At 33.8% G+C, this 16,665-nt stretch overlaps 4 protein-coding genes across 4 annotated transcripts; 1 reads left to right on the top strand and 3 right to left on the bottom strand.

Annotated features, from left to right (window-relative positions):
- Positions 1-947: 947 nt before the first annotated feature.
- On the top strand, positions 948-1,477 carry LOC136974183 (glycine-rich protein-like). The gene is made up of 2 exons (XM_067268987.1): positions 948-1,068; positions 1,139-1,477. The coding sequence occupies exons 1-2, from the start codon at positions 1,057-1,059 to the stop codon at positions 1,475-1,477; spliced, it is 351 nt and encodes a 116-aa protein (XP_067125088.1). The 5' UTR covers positions 948-1,056.
- Positions 1,478-5,647: 4,170 nt separating this feature from the next.
- Positions 5,648-6,182, bottom strand: LOC136974277 (glycine-rich protein-like). Its single transcript, XM_067269114.1, has 2 exons — positions 6,104-6,182; positions 5,648-5,947 (listed from the first exon to the last, which is right to left on the bottom strand). The coding sequence occupies exons 1-2, from the start codon at positions 6,113-6,115 to the stop codon at positions 5,690-5,692; spliced, it is 270 nt and encodes an 89-aa protein (XP_067125215.1). The 5' UTR covers positions 6,116-6,182; the 3' UTR covers positions 5,648-5,689.
- Positions 6,183-9,491: 3,309 nt separating this feature from the next.
- LOC136974275 (glycine-rich protein-like) lies at positions 9,492-10,007 on the bottom strand. Its single transcript, XM_067269111.1, has 2 exons — positions 9,953-10,007; positions 9,492-9,863 (listed from the first exon to the last, which is right to left on the bottom strand). Exons 1-2 carry the CDS (start codon positions 9,962-9,964, stop codon positions 9,573-9,575), a joined length of 303 nt encoding a protein of 100 aa, XP_067125212.1. The 5' UTR covers positions 9,965-10,007; the 3' UTR covers positions 9,492-9,572.
- Positions 10,008-15,514: 5,507 nt separating this feature from the next.
- LOC136974276 (glycine-rich protein-like) lies at positions 15,515-16,461 on the bottom strand. Its single transcript, XM_067269113.1, has 3 exons — positions 16,056-16,461; positions 15,681-15,977; positions 15,515-15,589 (listed from the first exon to the last, which is right to left on the bottom strand). The coding sequence occupies exons 1-2, from the start codon at positions 16,065-16,067 to the stop codon at positions 15,693-15,695; spliced, it is 297 nt and encodes a 98-aa protein (XP_067125214.1). The 5' UTR covers positions 16,068-16,461; the 3' UTR covers positions 15,515-15,589; positions 15,681-15,692.
- Between the last annotated feature and the right edge of the window lie 204 nt (positions 16,462-16,665).

Here is a 16,665-nt window from a genome sequence, read left to right as displayed (position 1 = left end):
GAATCTTAATTTTATCAATTTATACATTTATTGTTTTCACGTTTTAAACAATAAAAATCTATAGAAACTAATTAATATTATAATAGATAAAAAAAAAACGTTTTTTAAATCCTTGGAACTAGTTTTTATAACTTTTAAAATTAACCTTTAGTTTTAGAGGTTAATAAACTAAAAAATTATCTATTTAAGTAGGTGATATCGTTTATACTGTATGTAAAAAGTGATTTTAAAACCGGAAACGGAAGATTATACGATTTAAATATTAATGTAGCGGATGTATTTGAGTTTTTCTCGAGTGTGCACGGCTCGCTTGAACAGTTATTATGTCTCGTGACAAGAAATCATATGTCATATTCAACTTATTCACGAATAGAGATGCTCATGAACGATTTAAAAATCATAATACAGCATGACGTGTAGTTTATTTCAAAATGTATACATTTTTTCGGAGGGCATATCCAAAGTTATTTAACGCAAAAAAAAATATTAATGTAGCTAAGCTTGGTTGAAACTGTATAAAAAACGTAATTGAATTTTAAGAGGGATTCATTTAGTTTAATTGTTTCTACAAATTTTATGCGTGAATTAAATAAAAACTCATAAGAATAGTTTACTGATTCGGTTAGATAGAAATCCGAAAATTAAAAGTGATAAAATTCCGTTATATTTAGAGCGTGATCGATTCTTTTATATCCTTTCCCCCTTAATTCCCAGTAAAGTTAATGAGTTGTACACCATTCTTCTAAGTAAATGCCTTCGAGGAAAATCGTCCAACTGTTCCGTTATCGCCAGGCACGATAATAAAAAATAAAATAAATAAAAAAAACCACAAAGGACCTTCGCTGACAGAGATTTATATTTACTAATTTAATGTACCATACCCGAATATTTTACTACTATTTATTGCTAATTTTTGTAAGCCTTGGTATCCGCAGTGCCACGACACCGAAAGTTTAGTCATGGTATCAAGGTCTTTGTTATAAGTATATAAACCCTCCAAAGTTTTCAATTGAACAGATTCGCTCACTCACTCGAACCAAACAACTACTTCCAACAATGAAAACTTTCGTAAGTATCTTTCTACATCCTAATTTGTGAAATTTTGGAGATTTTAAATTCATTTCGTCCATACTTTCAGGTGGTTGCTCTCCTCTTCGCCATCTTGGCAACTACTTTTGCTGGTTTCCTCGGACATTACGGAGGATACGGAGGATACGGTGGATATGGTGGTTATGGAGGTTATGGAGGTTATGGTGGATATGGAGGATACGGATATGGCCATCCCGTAGGTCGTGCTGTGGCTTATAGCACCCACATCAAGCATCCTCATTATTACGGACACGGATATGGACTCGGATACGGACTCGGAGGTTTCGGATACGGAGGATACGGTGGCTACGGAGGTTACGGAGGATACGGTGGCTACGGAGGTTACGGAGGATACGGTGGTTACGGAGGTTACGGAAAATTCTGGTAGACCAACGAAGTATCAACAAACACTCCACTACAGTCATTGAAAACCAAAAATTATATACTTTTTCAATTATTTTTTATGGAATTTGAATTTTGTAAATAAAAAAAATAATAAGTATAATTATAGTAGTGTTGTTTTTCTTAATTGCCCTTACTTTTAATGCAAATGTATGGATTAAAATGGTGGAAAGTAGTTATAGTTAATGAGTTTTAGATGCGGAAACTAAAAGGTACACGAAGAGCTGAAAATGAAAATTTATCTCTTAGTTAAGATCGTGTATTTGTTAACGGAGGCCTTTAATCTCTGAAGAGGAGCCACTAAGATAATGGATTTCACATAGAAAATAGTTTTTACATATTATTTAAAAGAAAAAAATTAATTTTTTAAATTGAGCAATGTTCTACTTGAAGACAAATAATTACAAGCTGAAAAGCGTATGGATTATTTATGATTTAATTGATTATAATCACGTAACATCTTTTAATTCTGCACTCTCCTTCAAGTATTCATTCCAATAACTTCAGTCTTGGAAAATTTGATATGATGTGGTAAGTACTTTATATATTTTCTATTTAAAACATAAACATATTTCGCTGCCAATAAGGAGCCATTAAAACCTCCGGAACGACGTGCTAATCCGGTTCTTTTAATCTTTTTACAAGGAAAATTTAATCGTGTTTAATCTGGGTGACGTAACTGTAATTTTCAGGCCCTTAGACCTATGTGCCTACCCGTATTGCTAGGTTCTACATAATGTGGTTACGCTGTTAATTTATTTTTTACTAGCAGACCCGGCCACGCGTTGCTGTGGCTCAAAATGTATTTATTATAAATGTATAACGCCTCCCCCGTGGGGGGAATTTCAAAAAATCCCTTCTTAGTGTACATTCTCTTGACGTACCCTATTAAAACGCAATCAAACACGCATCTAAAATAGTATAATAAAAGTCGAGTTCTTCACAGTGAGCCTTAATCCTGTCCCTCTCCCCCGCAGGGAAATATCGAAAAATCCATTTTTAGTGTATATTCTGTTGACGTAACCTATTAAAACGCAATTAAAAACGCAAAAAACCGCATCTAAAATAGTATAATAGAAGCCAAGTTTTTCACGGTAAGCCTTAATCCTGTCCCTCTCCCCCGCAAGGGATTATCGAAAAATCCCTTTTTAGTGTATATTCTGTTGACGTAACCTATTAAAACGCAATTAAAAACGCAAAAAACCGCATGCAAAATAGTATAAATAGAAGCAGAGTTCTTCACAGTAAGCCTTAATTCTGTCCCTCTCCCCCGCAAGGGATTATCTAAAAATCCCTTTTTAGTGTATATTCTGTTGACGTAACCTATTAAAACGCAATTAAAAACGCAAAAAACCGCATGCAAAATAGTATAATAAAAGTCGGAGTTCTTCACAGTAAGCCTTAATCCTGTCCCTCTCCGTCGCAAGGAAATATCGAAAAATCCCTTTTTAGTGTATATTCTGTTGACGTAACCTATTAAAATGCAATCAAAAACGCAAAAAACCGCATGTAAAATAGTATAATAGAAACCGAGTTCTTCACGGTAAGCCTTAATCCCGTCCATCTCTCCCCAGTAGGGGGAATTTAGACGTGTATATTATATACAAACACTTGCGTATGCGAATGCAACGTTGTGTCAAAATTCAAAAGGAATCGGTAAGAACAAACAAACGTTATATTTTATTTATATAGATAGAAAATGATCTGCTTTAGTCCATTCTAACAGAAAAGCATAATGCCTCGCAGAAAAGCCAACTTAGGTTGTCAGAAGTTAGCGCCATCTGTTGGACATGAAAGCCTTAATCCATATATAAATATATTTTTGAAAGGGGGAAATAGTGGTCTTCACATATGCCACAAACCTTCGCGGGAGTGTATTAAACAACTTCCCAAAGTTTCATGGCAATCGAATAAATAGTGTGGTAATGCATGAAGGACAGACACACAGACACACACACAGACAGACATACATTCGTTTTTATATATATAGATAAAGTTACTATTTAAGTTTATAATATGGTATTTGCATAGACTTACATTTTATTTCTCATGCCTACTTCAAACATTCTATCAGCTGGAATATCAGAAACGTAACCGGATAGACGAAGCGTTGTCTTTTGTCTGGGCCTCGGACACGAAGGGCCTCCAAAATATAATATAAAAATATGATAACGAAAGTGATTTAAGTTTCTTTAGATAGATGATGAAAAAAGTCTGCTTTATATTTATGGTTTGAGAGAGAAAAATGAGGTCTGATGTTTGTGACTTGCACGGGCTCCTCTTATCTCTCCCAGACATCGATCAGGTCCAAAGATTACAGTACGTCAGAGATACATAGACATATATTTCTGACATATAACCTCTAACATAACGTTTTTTCAACCCTTCTAAGCAACTAATATGGTTGGGGAAGTTTATTTTCGAGGCTAAGCCTTAAAGTATTCTTGCTTACTTCACGGGGTGTTGTTCACTAACATTTATATGGCGCAGAGATCTTTTTAACATTAGACGTCTGCATACGCATAGGTTGCATTAGAACCACCGAGATGTATATAGTAAAATAAATACATTTATTGAAAAAATTAAGTGTTTTTACTAAAATGAATTTACTGTAAACATCTCAGTGGAATTAATGCATCGTAAGCTTTGTGGTGCGCCTAGATAAATGTTAGAGTCCCTGTATACATTATACAATAGGGGGAGGTGGTGCAAGATGGGGCCATGGGGTAAGACGGGGACGTCTGTTTATTCGTGGTTAACGCGCTTTCATCTAGCTGTTATTTGGGGGACTAAATGTCAACTTCAAACGGGATGACGGGACGAGAGAGAGTACGTCCGAATCGCTCTCTTTGTTTGGAAGTAAGACAGTTTTCCACGCTTCAGCAATATTTCATCTAATTTACGCCCGCTTCAAAGTTTCTACAAAATAAGTATTATTGTGAATTTGCCGTAGCATTGTCTTTTAGATGAAGATATGGTATTCGAAGTAACCTTTAAGACCGAAATTGTTTAGTTTTGAAATAAAGTTTACCCGTGTTTGCAGTCAGTATGAAAAGTGCACGTTGGGGCAAGATGGGGTATCCCATCTTGCCCCAGGTTGGCCACGAATTCTGCTGCCGGCTGGAGGCACCGCAATATAGTGCAGTAAACTAGTTTTAAATTCGCTATCATCGATAATTCTATATCACCTTTTCGAATATATAAAATAACAATTTTAAAAATGATCTTTTTATAGAAAATGAAATATTCCACTTTTAAGTCATATCTAACTGTAATAAATTTATACAGTATATAGCCTACTGTATTACTTTATTATTTATGTTTTACGTTTTATTTTATTTATGAAAACATTTTTTTAATTTAAATACTATATTAACAAGAAATAAAATGTGAGATAACGATCGAAATAAAATTTTTTTTCCACGAAAAAAATATCGTCTGCTTACAAAATAGCGAAACTGGGCATGCGCGAAGTGACAGTATCGTCTGGCAAAGTAAATACGAGTAAGTTCAAACTTTTATATTTATTTATTCGGAAAATAACAATAAATGTAGCCGTTGCGATAAATGGGCGCACTGTTCTTGTGCCAATATTGAAGAAAACGACAGTTTAACCATTTTAATTTGTCCTTCTTGTAAATAAAAATAATATCCCCATCTTACTCCATGGGTGGGGCAAGATGGTGCATTTACATATAATTTTAAAATATTAAATTTTCTTGTTTTTAAAAACGTCTTTCAAAAATTAAATTTTGTATTATATATTACCAAATGTTGTAGTTGCTGAGAATAAAAAATTATTGTTCTCATTAAAGTAGTTGCCATCTTATGACTTTTCAAACCTTAACGTCCTCATCCTGCCTCACCTTACGTAAGCTAATTCTTGGGATAAGCTTTAATTCTGTTAATTGTATAAACTAACGCTAGAATGCTGCATTAATTCGAATTATAATAACCTAATTAATATATTTATCTCTCGCCATAACGTGGCATGACCCCGAAACCAATTTTGTTGTAAAAATATAAAAATATTTATGTAAAACAAGAGTCAAAAACATTTTTTAAATTAAAAAAGAAAATAATGTGTATAATTTTAATTTTTACATAGGAATTTTTACAGGAGAAGAGTTAATTTAATATACAAATGTCCGAAAGTACTTTATATAAGGGAAGTTTCAGACACAAATATACATATTCCTTAGAAATATTTTCCGTGGCCGAAGCCCAATCCGTAATATCCGTGTCCTAATCCGTAGCCACCATATCCGTATCCACCATATCCGCGATAGCCTAATCCGTATCCACCATATCCGTAACCGAATCCTCCGTATCCGTAAGGACCGTGTCCGTATGCGCTCGAACTGTATACTACGGTGCTAGTAGGGCCGAAAGGTCCCGCGTATCCGAGGTATCCTGCAGAAGCCACGGCTGCGAGAGCCAAAAATAAGATGGCAACCTAAAAATATTAAGAAAATTCCATCATTTCTTAATTCTAAGAAAGAATTAATGTCTAAAACAATGTCTCCCAACCTTACTAATCGACGATCTCCCGTAAACGAGAAACGGGGATCGCGAACGATAGGTTGGTGGAATAAACTGAAAAATCACTTACAATGGTCTTCATGTTTGTTACGAGTTTCTGTCTGGAACCGAGCAGATCTGAAGAGGGTAGGAACTTAGAGGGCTTTTTATATTATCCTTCAAGGTTAGTTCTATACCAGCGAGAAGCTAGCTCTTATTGGTATCAAGGTTAACAATTCATAAAAACGGAAATTGTCTTGGGAAAATAAACCTGTTCCGATTACTACACGAAAGGAAAACCTACGGACATTAAAAGGTTCGCGTTGTAAAAAAAAAAAAAAAAAAAAAAAACGGGTTATTAATAGTGGTTCTATATTAAAAATAATCGCCAAAAAAATTAATTTTTGCTGAAGTTTAAGGATAAGGAGATAACCCCAAACCTTAACTTTCGATACAACGCTTAATACGATCCAGTACTGTTATATCGGGGTATTTTGATGCTTTCCCACGATTAATTATGTACAATCATAATCACTTTTAGTAAGCGTTGAATGGGTTTATCGCGTATTTATTGCGTACCTTTTACCTATTTTAACCTTAAAAAGTAAGGACGAGTAAGAAAAAACTATTAATGCGTATCCTGTAATTTTACTCACTTCAAGGTATGGCTATTTAAATGTTTTAAAATAATTTTAAAATAAATATTTTTAGACAAATATTTTATTTATTTATTTATTTATAAAAATTCATTTATAAGACATTATTTAATTACCACGAACAATCAATGCCGGGCTTTAATTTTTAATCGTATTTTTAATTTAGAAAAACACACGTGACTTCCGGTCCAAACCGGAAGTTTATATATATAGTTATAAGTCCGGCCCCTAAACTTTCTATATTTGGTCTCTATATAACTCCGTTCTGGTGATTAAGGAAGGACTGACTGACGAACAGACAGCTGTGGGAATCTATAGGTATGCAATTTGAATATTGCTACCCGATTATTCGTTATTTTAGAATTTAAATGATGATCGATTATTTATTTATCACTTAATATTCTTTGGAACGTTGCATTCGTTGATAATATAAAAATTATGTAGTGAATTAATGTCGATGTTATTTGAGTATCTTCCTTCGGTGGCGCGCCGTCGTTGGAAGCGGTGGAAGCGCCGCTTCCCTCGTATTTTCTAAAATATAAATTCGTATCGGGCGATTATTTTCGTATTTTCACGTATTTTGAATTAATTAAAATTAATTAAAATTAATATTTTATTAAACCGCATTGCGTATCTTACTACAAATTTCTATACTACACGTGATAAAAAACGATAAGATTGCTATCGTATATTCGAATATCAGTGGCGGAATGGAAGCGCCGTATTGTCAGCTTCCACGGCGAGAATAACCGAATGGTGTAAAGCAGCCAGATTATAGGCATCGGCGCATGCTCTTTACAGAGCACCAACCTCATCCGGTTTAGGCGGTGGAAGTCAAGGTCCGGACCTTGAGTGGAAGCTACACACCAAAATATCGTATAACGCCTCCAACGATTCTATCCCTTAGCCACTGGCAGGGAGTTATCTGACTACGTGAATTATTTAAGATTTAAAAAGTAAAGTGTACGTTTATTTGCAAAGTTATGTTTAATTATAATTTTCTTTTAATTATATTGACAGATTTTCAGACAAAATCTTTAGAATTTGTATCATTTTATATGTTAATAATTTTAATATTATAAAAAACAATTTTTCCAAGCGTGTTTTAATTCTTTAAATGAAGTAAATTTTATGGGAAATTTTTTGATTTATCTAAATTACGTAGCGAATCGCAATATTTATATTGGCGTCCGGACTATATTGACAAGTAACTCTTAGACATAAAACATGTAATTAACGTTAGTTAATTATATGTTAAGAAAACTAACTCCCTCAGCAACTTATAAGGTGGTGGTTATTGGAGTCATATAATTAATGTCGATCCGAACAAAGACGTACTGAAAGAATTATATGATTTAATATCATTAATTTTTACGCTACCGTCTACCGGTGGGTCTGTCGAGCGCAGTTTTTCGACCACGAAACAAATTCGTACATTGGCCAGGAACACTCGGTCGGAGGAAAAATTGTCGTCGTTAGCGTTGCTTTCAAAAGAGCTTTCAAATACGTCGATGGAGTCGACGACCGGCAACTTTTATGATAAAGTAATTAACGACTTTGCGGAAAAAATCGCCGAATGCCACGGAGGTACGCTAACGAAAAGAGGTTGGGAACCGTTGACCCAGACTATCACTGACGCGCAATTAACTGATTGCCCCAGGAAGTCGGCTTCTTACAGAAACGCAGCTTCCCTATCATCAAATGTCACGGCACGCCACTGTCCTTCTTCGAGACAAAAAAAAAAGCGAGGGAGAAGATAGTCTGGGAAGAGGAAGAGATGAGTGAGAGGAAATATTTCGGGGAAACGAAGAGAAAGTAGGGATAAGAGGAGTGAGAGATATTTCGGAGAAAGGAAAGGGAGAGTAAGAGAGAGGGAAGGGAAAACTTTTAGAGCTAAGAAACCGAGAATATTTATTATCTTATATTTTTATTCGAAGAAGGATTCAAAATAAGGAAAAATAATAGAATTGTTTTTAATTTTGAAAAGTTTATGAATAAATAAATATATAAGAATATATATAAGAACTTTTTTAAACAAATTCGTTCCTACATTTAACTTATCCTCAAAAATAAATAAATAATAATAAAATAAAATTTTCTGAATTTGAATAATTTTATATATATATAGACTATGTATAATTATTCAAAATTTAAATATATATATATATATATATATATATATATTAAATTTTGTACAATTAAATATTTTAGTAATTCAAGCGAGAAATTCGTTAAATTAAGCATAAAATATTTAATAATGTAGACAATAATTTGTATAATAATTTATTCGTAACAGAAAGTCATAAGTAATCTAGGAAAAATTCTTTAACTAATGTATTTTAATTTAAGAATTAAAAATTGTTGAGAGACACGAAAAAGTGTTAAGATACTCGTCCTAATTCTTCATATTCTCGGAGGAAATTGTATAGATTTTGTATTTAAAATCGTAATAATTTGATAAGTAAACAATTAATCGCAAAGTTTATTGAGAAAATTCGAGGATCTTTCACTTATACTTTCAAGTTTTGAGTACCTTCTAGAGATTTGACTCACTCAATTATATGAGATCGCCACTTTGCTCGAGATCCCTTTAGTTAGACGAGTGACGATAGGGTGGAAGTTTTAACGTCTTTCGACTTTAAAATGATACAAAGCAGTTTATTTGTGTAGAAAATTGTATTAAAATTTAAATCGGGACAAAATTCTCCATCCTTCGTTCGTGTTAAGCCACTTAGTTGCGAATTTAGCCCATTCGAAATGGTTGAAAGTCGCCTAGCCATGCTAAAAAATGCCAGTTCAATACTCCAATAATTCGAAACAAAATTAGATGATAAAAAAAAAATAAAATTTTATTTTTACAAAATGTTCAGACTATCCGAAAAATACATTATAAATATATACAGTTTAATGGAATTTTCCGAAGCCACCGTAATGGCCCAAGCCGTATCCGAGACCGTAGCCTCCGTATCCGAGACCGTATCCTCCGTATCCCAAACCGTATCCGAGACCATATCCTCCGTATCCAAATCCGTATCCTGGGTGACGGATGCTGCTGCTGTAAGCTACGGCTCTTCCTACGGGGAATCCTCCATATCCGTATGCTCCATATCCTCCGTATCCCAGACCATAACCACCGTAACCTCCGAGGAATCCGGCGAGGGATGTGGCCACCAGGGCGAAAAGAACGACTGCGATCTGTCAAAAAATACAGAAAATAATCTTAAATTTGGCACTTAAATCAAAGATATTTTTGCCGATCTCCGAGACCCGCAAAGAGCTCTTACCATGGATTTCATTGTTTTAGAAGTGATTCGAGTCTGTTTCTTTCAGATTCTGGTGTGACAAAGTTGGCTCGGACTTTATATACCTAAAATCCGAGGACACGTGCGCCGTATCGGACGGTTTCATTAGAGAAGGTTGCGCTAAAAGTATCAAGGTCGAGTGGCTTATGACGGGAAAGTTGTTTAAAGAAACAATATCCACGCCCAAGAGAGACAATATGATAGAATTACACGTATAAAGTATTGATAAAATTGTGGACGACCTTGTTCTCTCCCAGTGCCATATCGGTTATTCATTGCCAACCAGTTTTTATTCTTTTGTTTTTGCCATTCTATTATTGAAGGGGGGTTTATTTTAAGTGAAGTAGAAAGAACTGGAGCAATTACCGGTTGAGGGAAACATTTTTTTCCTCCTTGAAGTTAGAGCTAATAGCCTCCGTTTAGTTAATAAAATCTTTTAAATTTCCGTTTCTAAATACAGAAAAAGTAAAATTTGCATTCTTTTTTTAAACACAAAATGAAGGGAGGCAATTCTATTATATGTTAGAGGAGTTTAAAATCTTCCTCCGATATTTGAGTGACGATTGCAGTGGCTCGTTATAGCTTTACGGGGCCCAGGCAATTTGCATCAGGGGGCTCCGTGTACAGTGTTAACTTCAAATATTTTTCTTCGGGGGACTTTTTAGGGGAAAACCCCCGGTATCCTCGTTGGTTTTCTATCTGACATTTGAAAGATTAAGTTCTGTGTTGCGCCTGAGCCACACCGGCAATCTATAGGGTTCCTAGATATGGTGCCAAATTTAAATTTCGATATTCTTACTACAGTAATGAGTTTATAAAAAATTGGTTTGGGGCCCCGAGTTGGTATGGGCCTCGAGCAATTGCCCTTTATGCCCATAGGATAACGCGCCACTGGATGATGAATGTATCACTCTTTTTTTTAGTATAATTTTCAATTATTTATAACTTTTAAGCCTCTTTTTATTCATTTAGCGAAAAAAAAATTGTGCCGAAAAAGGCAAAAAATGTAAAATCTGCTCTATTTTTTGCTTTTAGAAGTCAAGAAAAAAGTATTCAAATGACTAAAAACGTAGCACAATCCATCGTTTTTACGAAAGTTCAGGTGTTAGATCAGTTATAAATTTGGCAAAGTTAGACATTGATTTCACAGATTCGTCTAATTATTATGCATTATTTTATTATTATTTTTTATACGTTGTCGGCATTTAAAAATCGTGAATATTCTTAAATCGAAATTCAAGTTTGGCCTATTTGAATCTGTACCGACCTTGGGAGACAGTTACGAGCGATCACCCCATTCCATATCGTGTCCATATAATCTGTCGTTAGAAAAAGCGTGACGTTATCAATTTATTCACTCCATTAGCAATCGTCCTCTAACATTATACATTTATTGAATTAATTTTTGTTCTTAATCTCCTTTAGAAATTTCCTATTTCTTTACGCTTCGTAGCTCTATGGTACTCCTAGCTACGAAGAGAATCTTTAACGAAAAGCATTAAAATGTCACGATTTACGTGAAAATTGTTATAAATCGCTTCCATGATATGTAACGAACGAAGTTAATACTTAAATTCGCACCTATAAAACAAATATGGGGGAAAACAGTATAAAGAACACGAGGAGCAAGCACCCTGTTAAGCCGTGAGGAGTCAGAGAAGATGGGGAGTAGCCATCTGCTTTCTCACTATTTAAATAAATTTTGGAGGCCCTCTACGTCTGAAGTTTAGTCAAAATAGCCCTTCTGGTCACTTCATACGGAGCTAATCATTTAATAATTTAGGAGACTTTACAAAATGTCCAGACATGGCTTTGTATCTAGAACAATTGCGTTTCTCCTCCAAGACTTAAAGAAAAACTTATTTTTGGAATGAGAGAGTGTCTATTAATAAATTATTTGGTAAAAAACATACGAAGTTAATTATAAATAACAGAATAACTCAAAATGTTAAATACCGGACGTGAAATTCCCCAAAATTCCATGCAAATAAGGTCATTTGAACTGATTTAAATTGAGTTGAAAAGCTGTGAAATGAATGACCCTTTCTAAAAGTTACCCCCGAAAAAAACTGATGCTTTACTAAGTAAAATCGAAACCGGAAACGGAAACGGAAACAAATAATTAGCATATTTTTAAAAGAATCGTATCGCTTAAGGCCGTCTCGTCGCTCTGTTAATCACGGAGGAAAGCACCGTACAATGCGGCCATCTTAACTTTTTTTTCACCTTTACTTATCGAGAAATTCTGCTCTTATTTTCTCTTCTTTTTAACAATGCATTTCTGCTTAATACAGCCTTTCTAATTTCCAATGCAACTTAATTACGTATTTAAACAGTAGAATAAAGGAAATGCGCTTACTAACGGGTCAAGGTTAATATATAACAAGCTGTCATAAAACTGGTCGAGTGATCTCGCTAGTTAAGTGTGATGAAGTACAATACTGTCAAACGGTATCGAGAAATCGTATTAGAACCAATGTAATCGCCGTAATTACATACGGCGTGAGATCATATCGAATCCGTACATGAATCATTTTTATCACTCGTGTAAGCAGCGTGTAACTGTAAATTAACTATTTATCTCCCCCTCCATAAAAATCTAATATTCTCTTAAACTCGTTTAAGGTCGATATAATCATTAATAAAAATTTTCAGGTATGTCAGCAACACAATTTTCTCGATAGTCATGATTGCACACGCGTTGCAAATGTGGGTGCCACGCAAATAAGAAGAAAAATGTTAAACATTCCTCTCCGTTCCATTAATTTGAAAATAAACTAACAAATTGCTTTATTTATTTATTTATTTTTGGATCATTATTTATATAATTCGATAATCTATGGCCAAGGCGAGACTATCAGCAGTTAAGTTGATGTCTCCAAAGCTTGCTTCAGATATATTTACCTTATATTACCTATTGTCACCTCGACACATTTTGCAAGAATAACAGTAGAATAAAGCGTGTTAATCAGTACTAAAAGTTTCGTTTTGCATGGTTGAGACTGTATAGGCTTTGTTTATAAAGTGACATAGCTTCTCCAAGGATTTTCGTGAATATTCCTAACTCATTGTAATAAAACTTGATACTTTTCCATAGTTAAAACCAGATACAAAAGTTTTCATTTTCAAAAAATAAGAATTTATACATTTCATTCATTTCCATCATTTGTTCGCTGGATTACAAAGTAGAGTAAACACGTCTACAAAAACAAAAAAAAAAAAAAAAACAATAATTCTTGCTTAAATTTAGGAACACGAAGCTCTGTTATGAAACCCTCGAATATGCCAACAAATTATAAACGATATTGATATACGTCTTGTTATTTTTCTTCGATAACAGAAGAGAGATGTTATAATACTATAAGTATGGCTGTTTTAAGCACTTTCGAGACCCCCGGATTGATTTTTTACAGATAAAGACAGAACAAAAGTATCAATAATCAGCAATGAAACCGTGGTCTAATGTATCCATACGTTAATACAGCTCTGACTAGAAGAATATTAGAAACCTGTACTACTATCATCGAGAATTCAAAACACTTCTGGTTAGCATTAAAATTTCGCATGGATCATCTTCATTGCTTCACTTCTCAAATGTTTGCATTGTATCAATCTATTAATGGTAAGCGAGCAAGACCCAAATCGGATGTTTACAATATATCAGAAGCATCCTCAAATTCATACCGATAGATTGAATTAAGATAGAGTATAATGTACGTTGTCATATTTAACTTACTATACACGTTTATTGTGTTAATTTATGCAAATTTGCACAATAATCGATCAAACCGCGTGGTAGTGTACATAAAATAATTGCAGCGGAGGAAGGTGAGTGAGTAGATTATGAGTGAAAGTCTATTGTTTACGTAAAGTATGGCAAGCTTGTTGTTAATCGGGTGAAGTAACGGACACGCCGATGGAGTTTAAATTAAATTTTACATTAAAAAGTTAGTAATTTTGATCATAACAGACAAAAATTCGCTCGATTATTATGTAATTTCCATTATTTGCAGGCATTTCAGCTATCTGAATATCTTTATGCAATCGGAAAGATAAGAGCGATTGAGAAATGGTGTTATAAAATCTGACCTAGAATATTTACTATTTTGAAAAAAAAATGTTATAGGTATATTACGTTATACTGTATTTTGTTTTAAGAAGTCTGTAAATTCATTTAGAGTCTTTAGTATTTTCTATTTTATCTCTAAACGGAAAAGATCGCATGGATGGAAAATTAGCGCTTCGCCTGGTCTTATTTGGTTTTATGTTAACGAACAATTTCTTAAACGTTAGTGAAAAATAAAAAGTAAACGAAGTAAGAACTTTATATGACGTGTATATTCGGCAAAAAGTAATATATAACATGTGTTTGAGACGACTTTCGCATCGCAAAACATCATGGCGGCTGCAAGATATAACAAATACTTCTGTAATTTTATTTTAAATAATAGTCTATGATAAGTTAAAAATATGGGTGTAAAAATCTTAAACAGGTAAATAATTATGTAAATTTATGTAATTTTTTTGGTTTTATTTGCATGGAAGTCGGTTTCATCACTTGTAATCCTATCCTCTTGGTTTTTACTTACTGTTTAGATAATTGCGTAAAACAGACTATGCTATTGGTTAGAAATACTCTTTTCTATCTGTGAATAAATTTAGCCATTGTTAATTTCTGAAATCTTTCCATGTTTAGAATCTATATGCTTTATATTTTCAGAAAAAAATGTATTTATAATTTGCATATTTTGCATTGGTGGACACACGATTCATTCTTCTACTACTAGGGGTATAACGTCGCTGCTACACTCGTATTTTTAACCTATGCTGTTCACTTACATAATATTTTACTAAAAAAACATTATACTTAAAGTGCAGATAAATTCCTTTCAATTAAAGAATAAGAATAAAGGATCATCCCGCTTATGATTTGAATTAGAACCCTCCCGAAGGAAGCGCGATTCGAATTCGCTATATCATCTAAATATTTATACAATCATTTATTTAGCACTTATAATTTAATATTCCGTTTATTAATCTGCACTTTTTAATTAAAAATAATAATTCTGATAGAAAAATGTATTTGATAATAGCAATACAAATAGGAAAAGAATTGAACACGAGTCGCCATTTTGAATTTAATGCAGTAAATTTAAAGTGTAATAGTAAAATCTCAACTCTTTTCTTCGATAAAAATGTTTAATTATTATAAAATAAAATGGAGAAAGCAGTTTCGCCATTTTAACTATGGAGCGAAATATTCAAAATGGCGCCCAGTCATACTCCTCTAGTGATTGTAATAAATCATTATAAATCACAACGGTTGTAATAAATCATCATCAGTTATTTTATAAAGTATTAAGTACTAGGAAAATTATATATATTTACTACTTTGTTAAAATTAACCTGATAAACGAGTAGAAAGTTTATCGTGCGGTCCCGCGGAGGTCAAATTTTTTGCTCACTTATGATTATATAAAATGTGTTTTGCTTTTATGAAATGTTTAATTCCATATTAAAAGAAATGAAAACGCAGAAGATGAGTTAAACCGAAAATTTTTTATTTATTTTACTATTTAACTTTATGTACATTCGAATCGTTTAAGTCCGGGAGGAAAGCTGCAAAAGAAAAAACGGGTACTTTTAGAAACAAATTTATCGTAAATGTGAAAATATATATATATATATTTGTTTAGCAGTAATAACTTACCATTTCGAGAATTTACCAGATTTTTCCGTGACCAAGGCCAAGACCAAGACCGTAAGCACCGTAGCCACCATATCCGAGTCCATAACCGTAACCTAATCCATAGCCACCGAGTCCATAGCCGTAGCCGAGACCATAGCCGTATCCTGGGTGACGGACGGTTGTACTGTAGGCAACGGCACGTCCTACGGGAAATCCTCCAAAACCTCCGAGACCGTAGGCACCATAGGCACCATAGCCGAGTCCTCCGAGGAATCCGGCATAAGAGGTGGCCACCAGGGCGAAGAGGAGAGCTGCGATCTGTGTAAAGTTTACATGAGTAAAGATCATCGCTGGTAAACCATTGCTAAAGTGCGCAGTATATGTTTAAGAACTTACCATTGCCTTCATGGTTATTGGTGTTGTTGTTGTAGTTCGAATCTGAACGATGATCCGAAAGCGGTTCTCGCTTCTTTTATACAATTATTGGAATCAATTAACCTTGATGGAACGTATGGTTTGACATTCCAAGAAACTTGTCCGGTTGAGGTCATCCACACCCTTCACCGGACGACCTTCCGTACATTATTGTCAGATAGCGAAATACGAATTAATATCACGAAGCGGCGGCATTTTAATTCTTTATTTTCTTTATTTACTTCCTTCTCGGAGCCGTGGGAAGGTCGTCTACTTCGCATTACGTATCCCGAAATAGAGCAATATGAATTTTTCCATTGAACATTGGGCGTTAGATATTTCTTTGTCCAAAAAAGGAAGAAATTATTCGAAAAAAATTATACCGATACCCTCAGAAAAATTAACAAAAATTAAAATTTTTTAAGGATACCTATAAAAATTTCAGGGGACGCTGTTCATTCTTATCCCCTCTAACGACTCAATTTGTTAAAAAAAAAAATTGATTACGTTCAAAATATATTTAATTCGTATTAAAATAAAAATTACATTTAAAAACAGGTAAACAAATATTAAAATAGTCAATGGTTTGAAA

The sequence above is a fragment of the Centruroides vittatus genome, unplaced genomic scaffold, assembly GCF_030686945.1.
Source record: "Centruroides vittatus isolate TY-2023 unplaced genomic scaffold, ASM3068694v2 contig_345, whole genome shotgun sequence".
Classification (NCBI taxonomy): domain Eukaryota; kingdom Metazoa; phylum Arthropoda; class Arachnida; order Scorpiones; family Buthidae; genus Centruroides; species Centruroides vittatus.
This window is presented reverse-complemented; position numbering and strand designations above follow the sequence as displayed.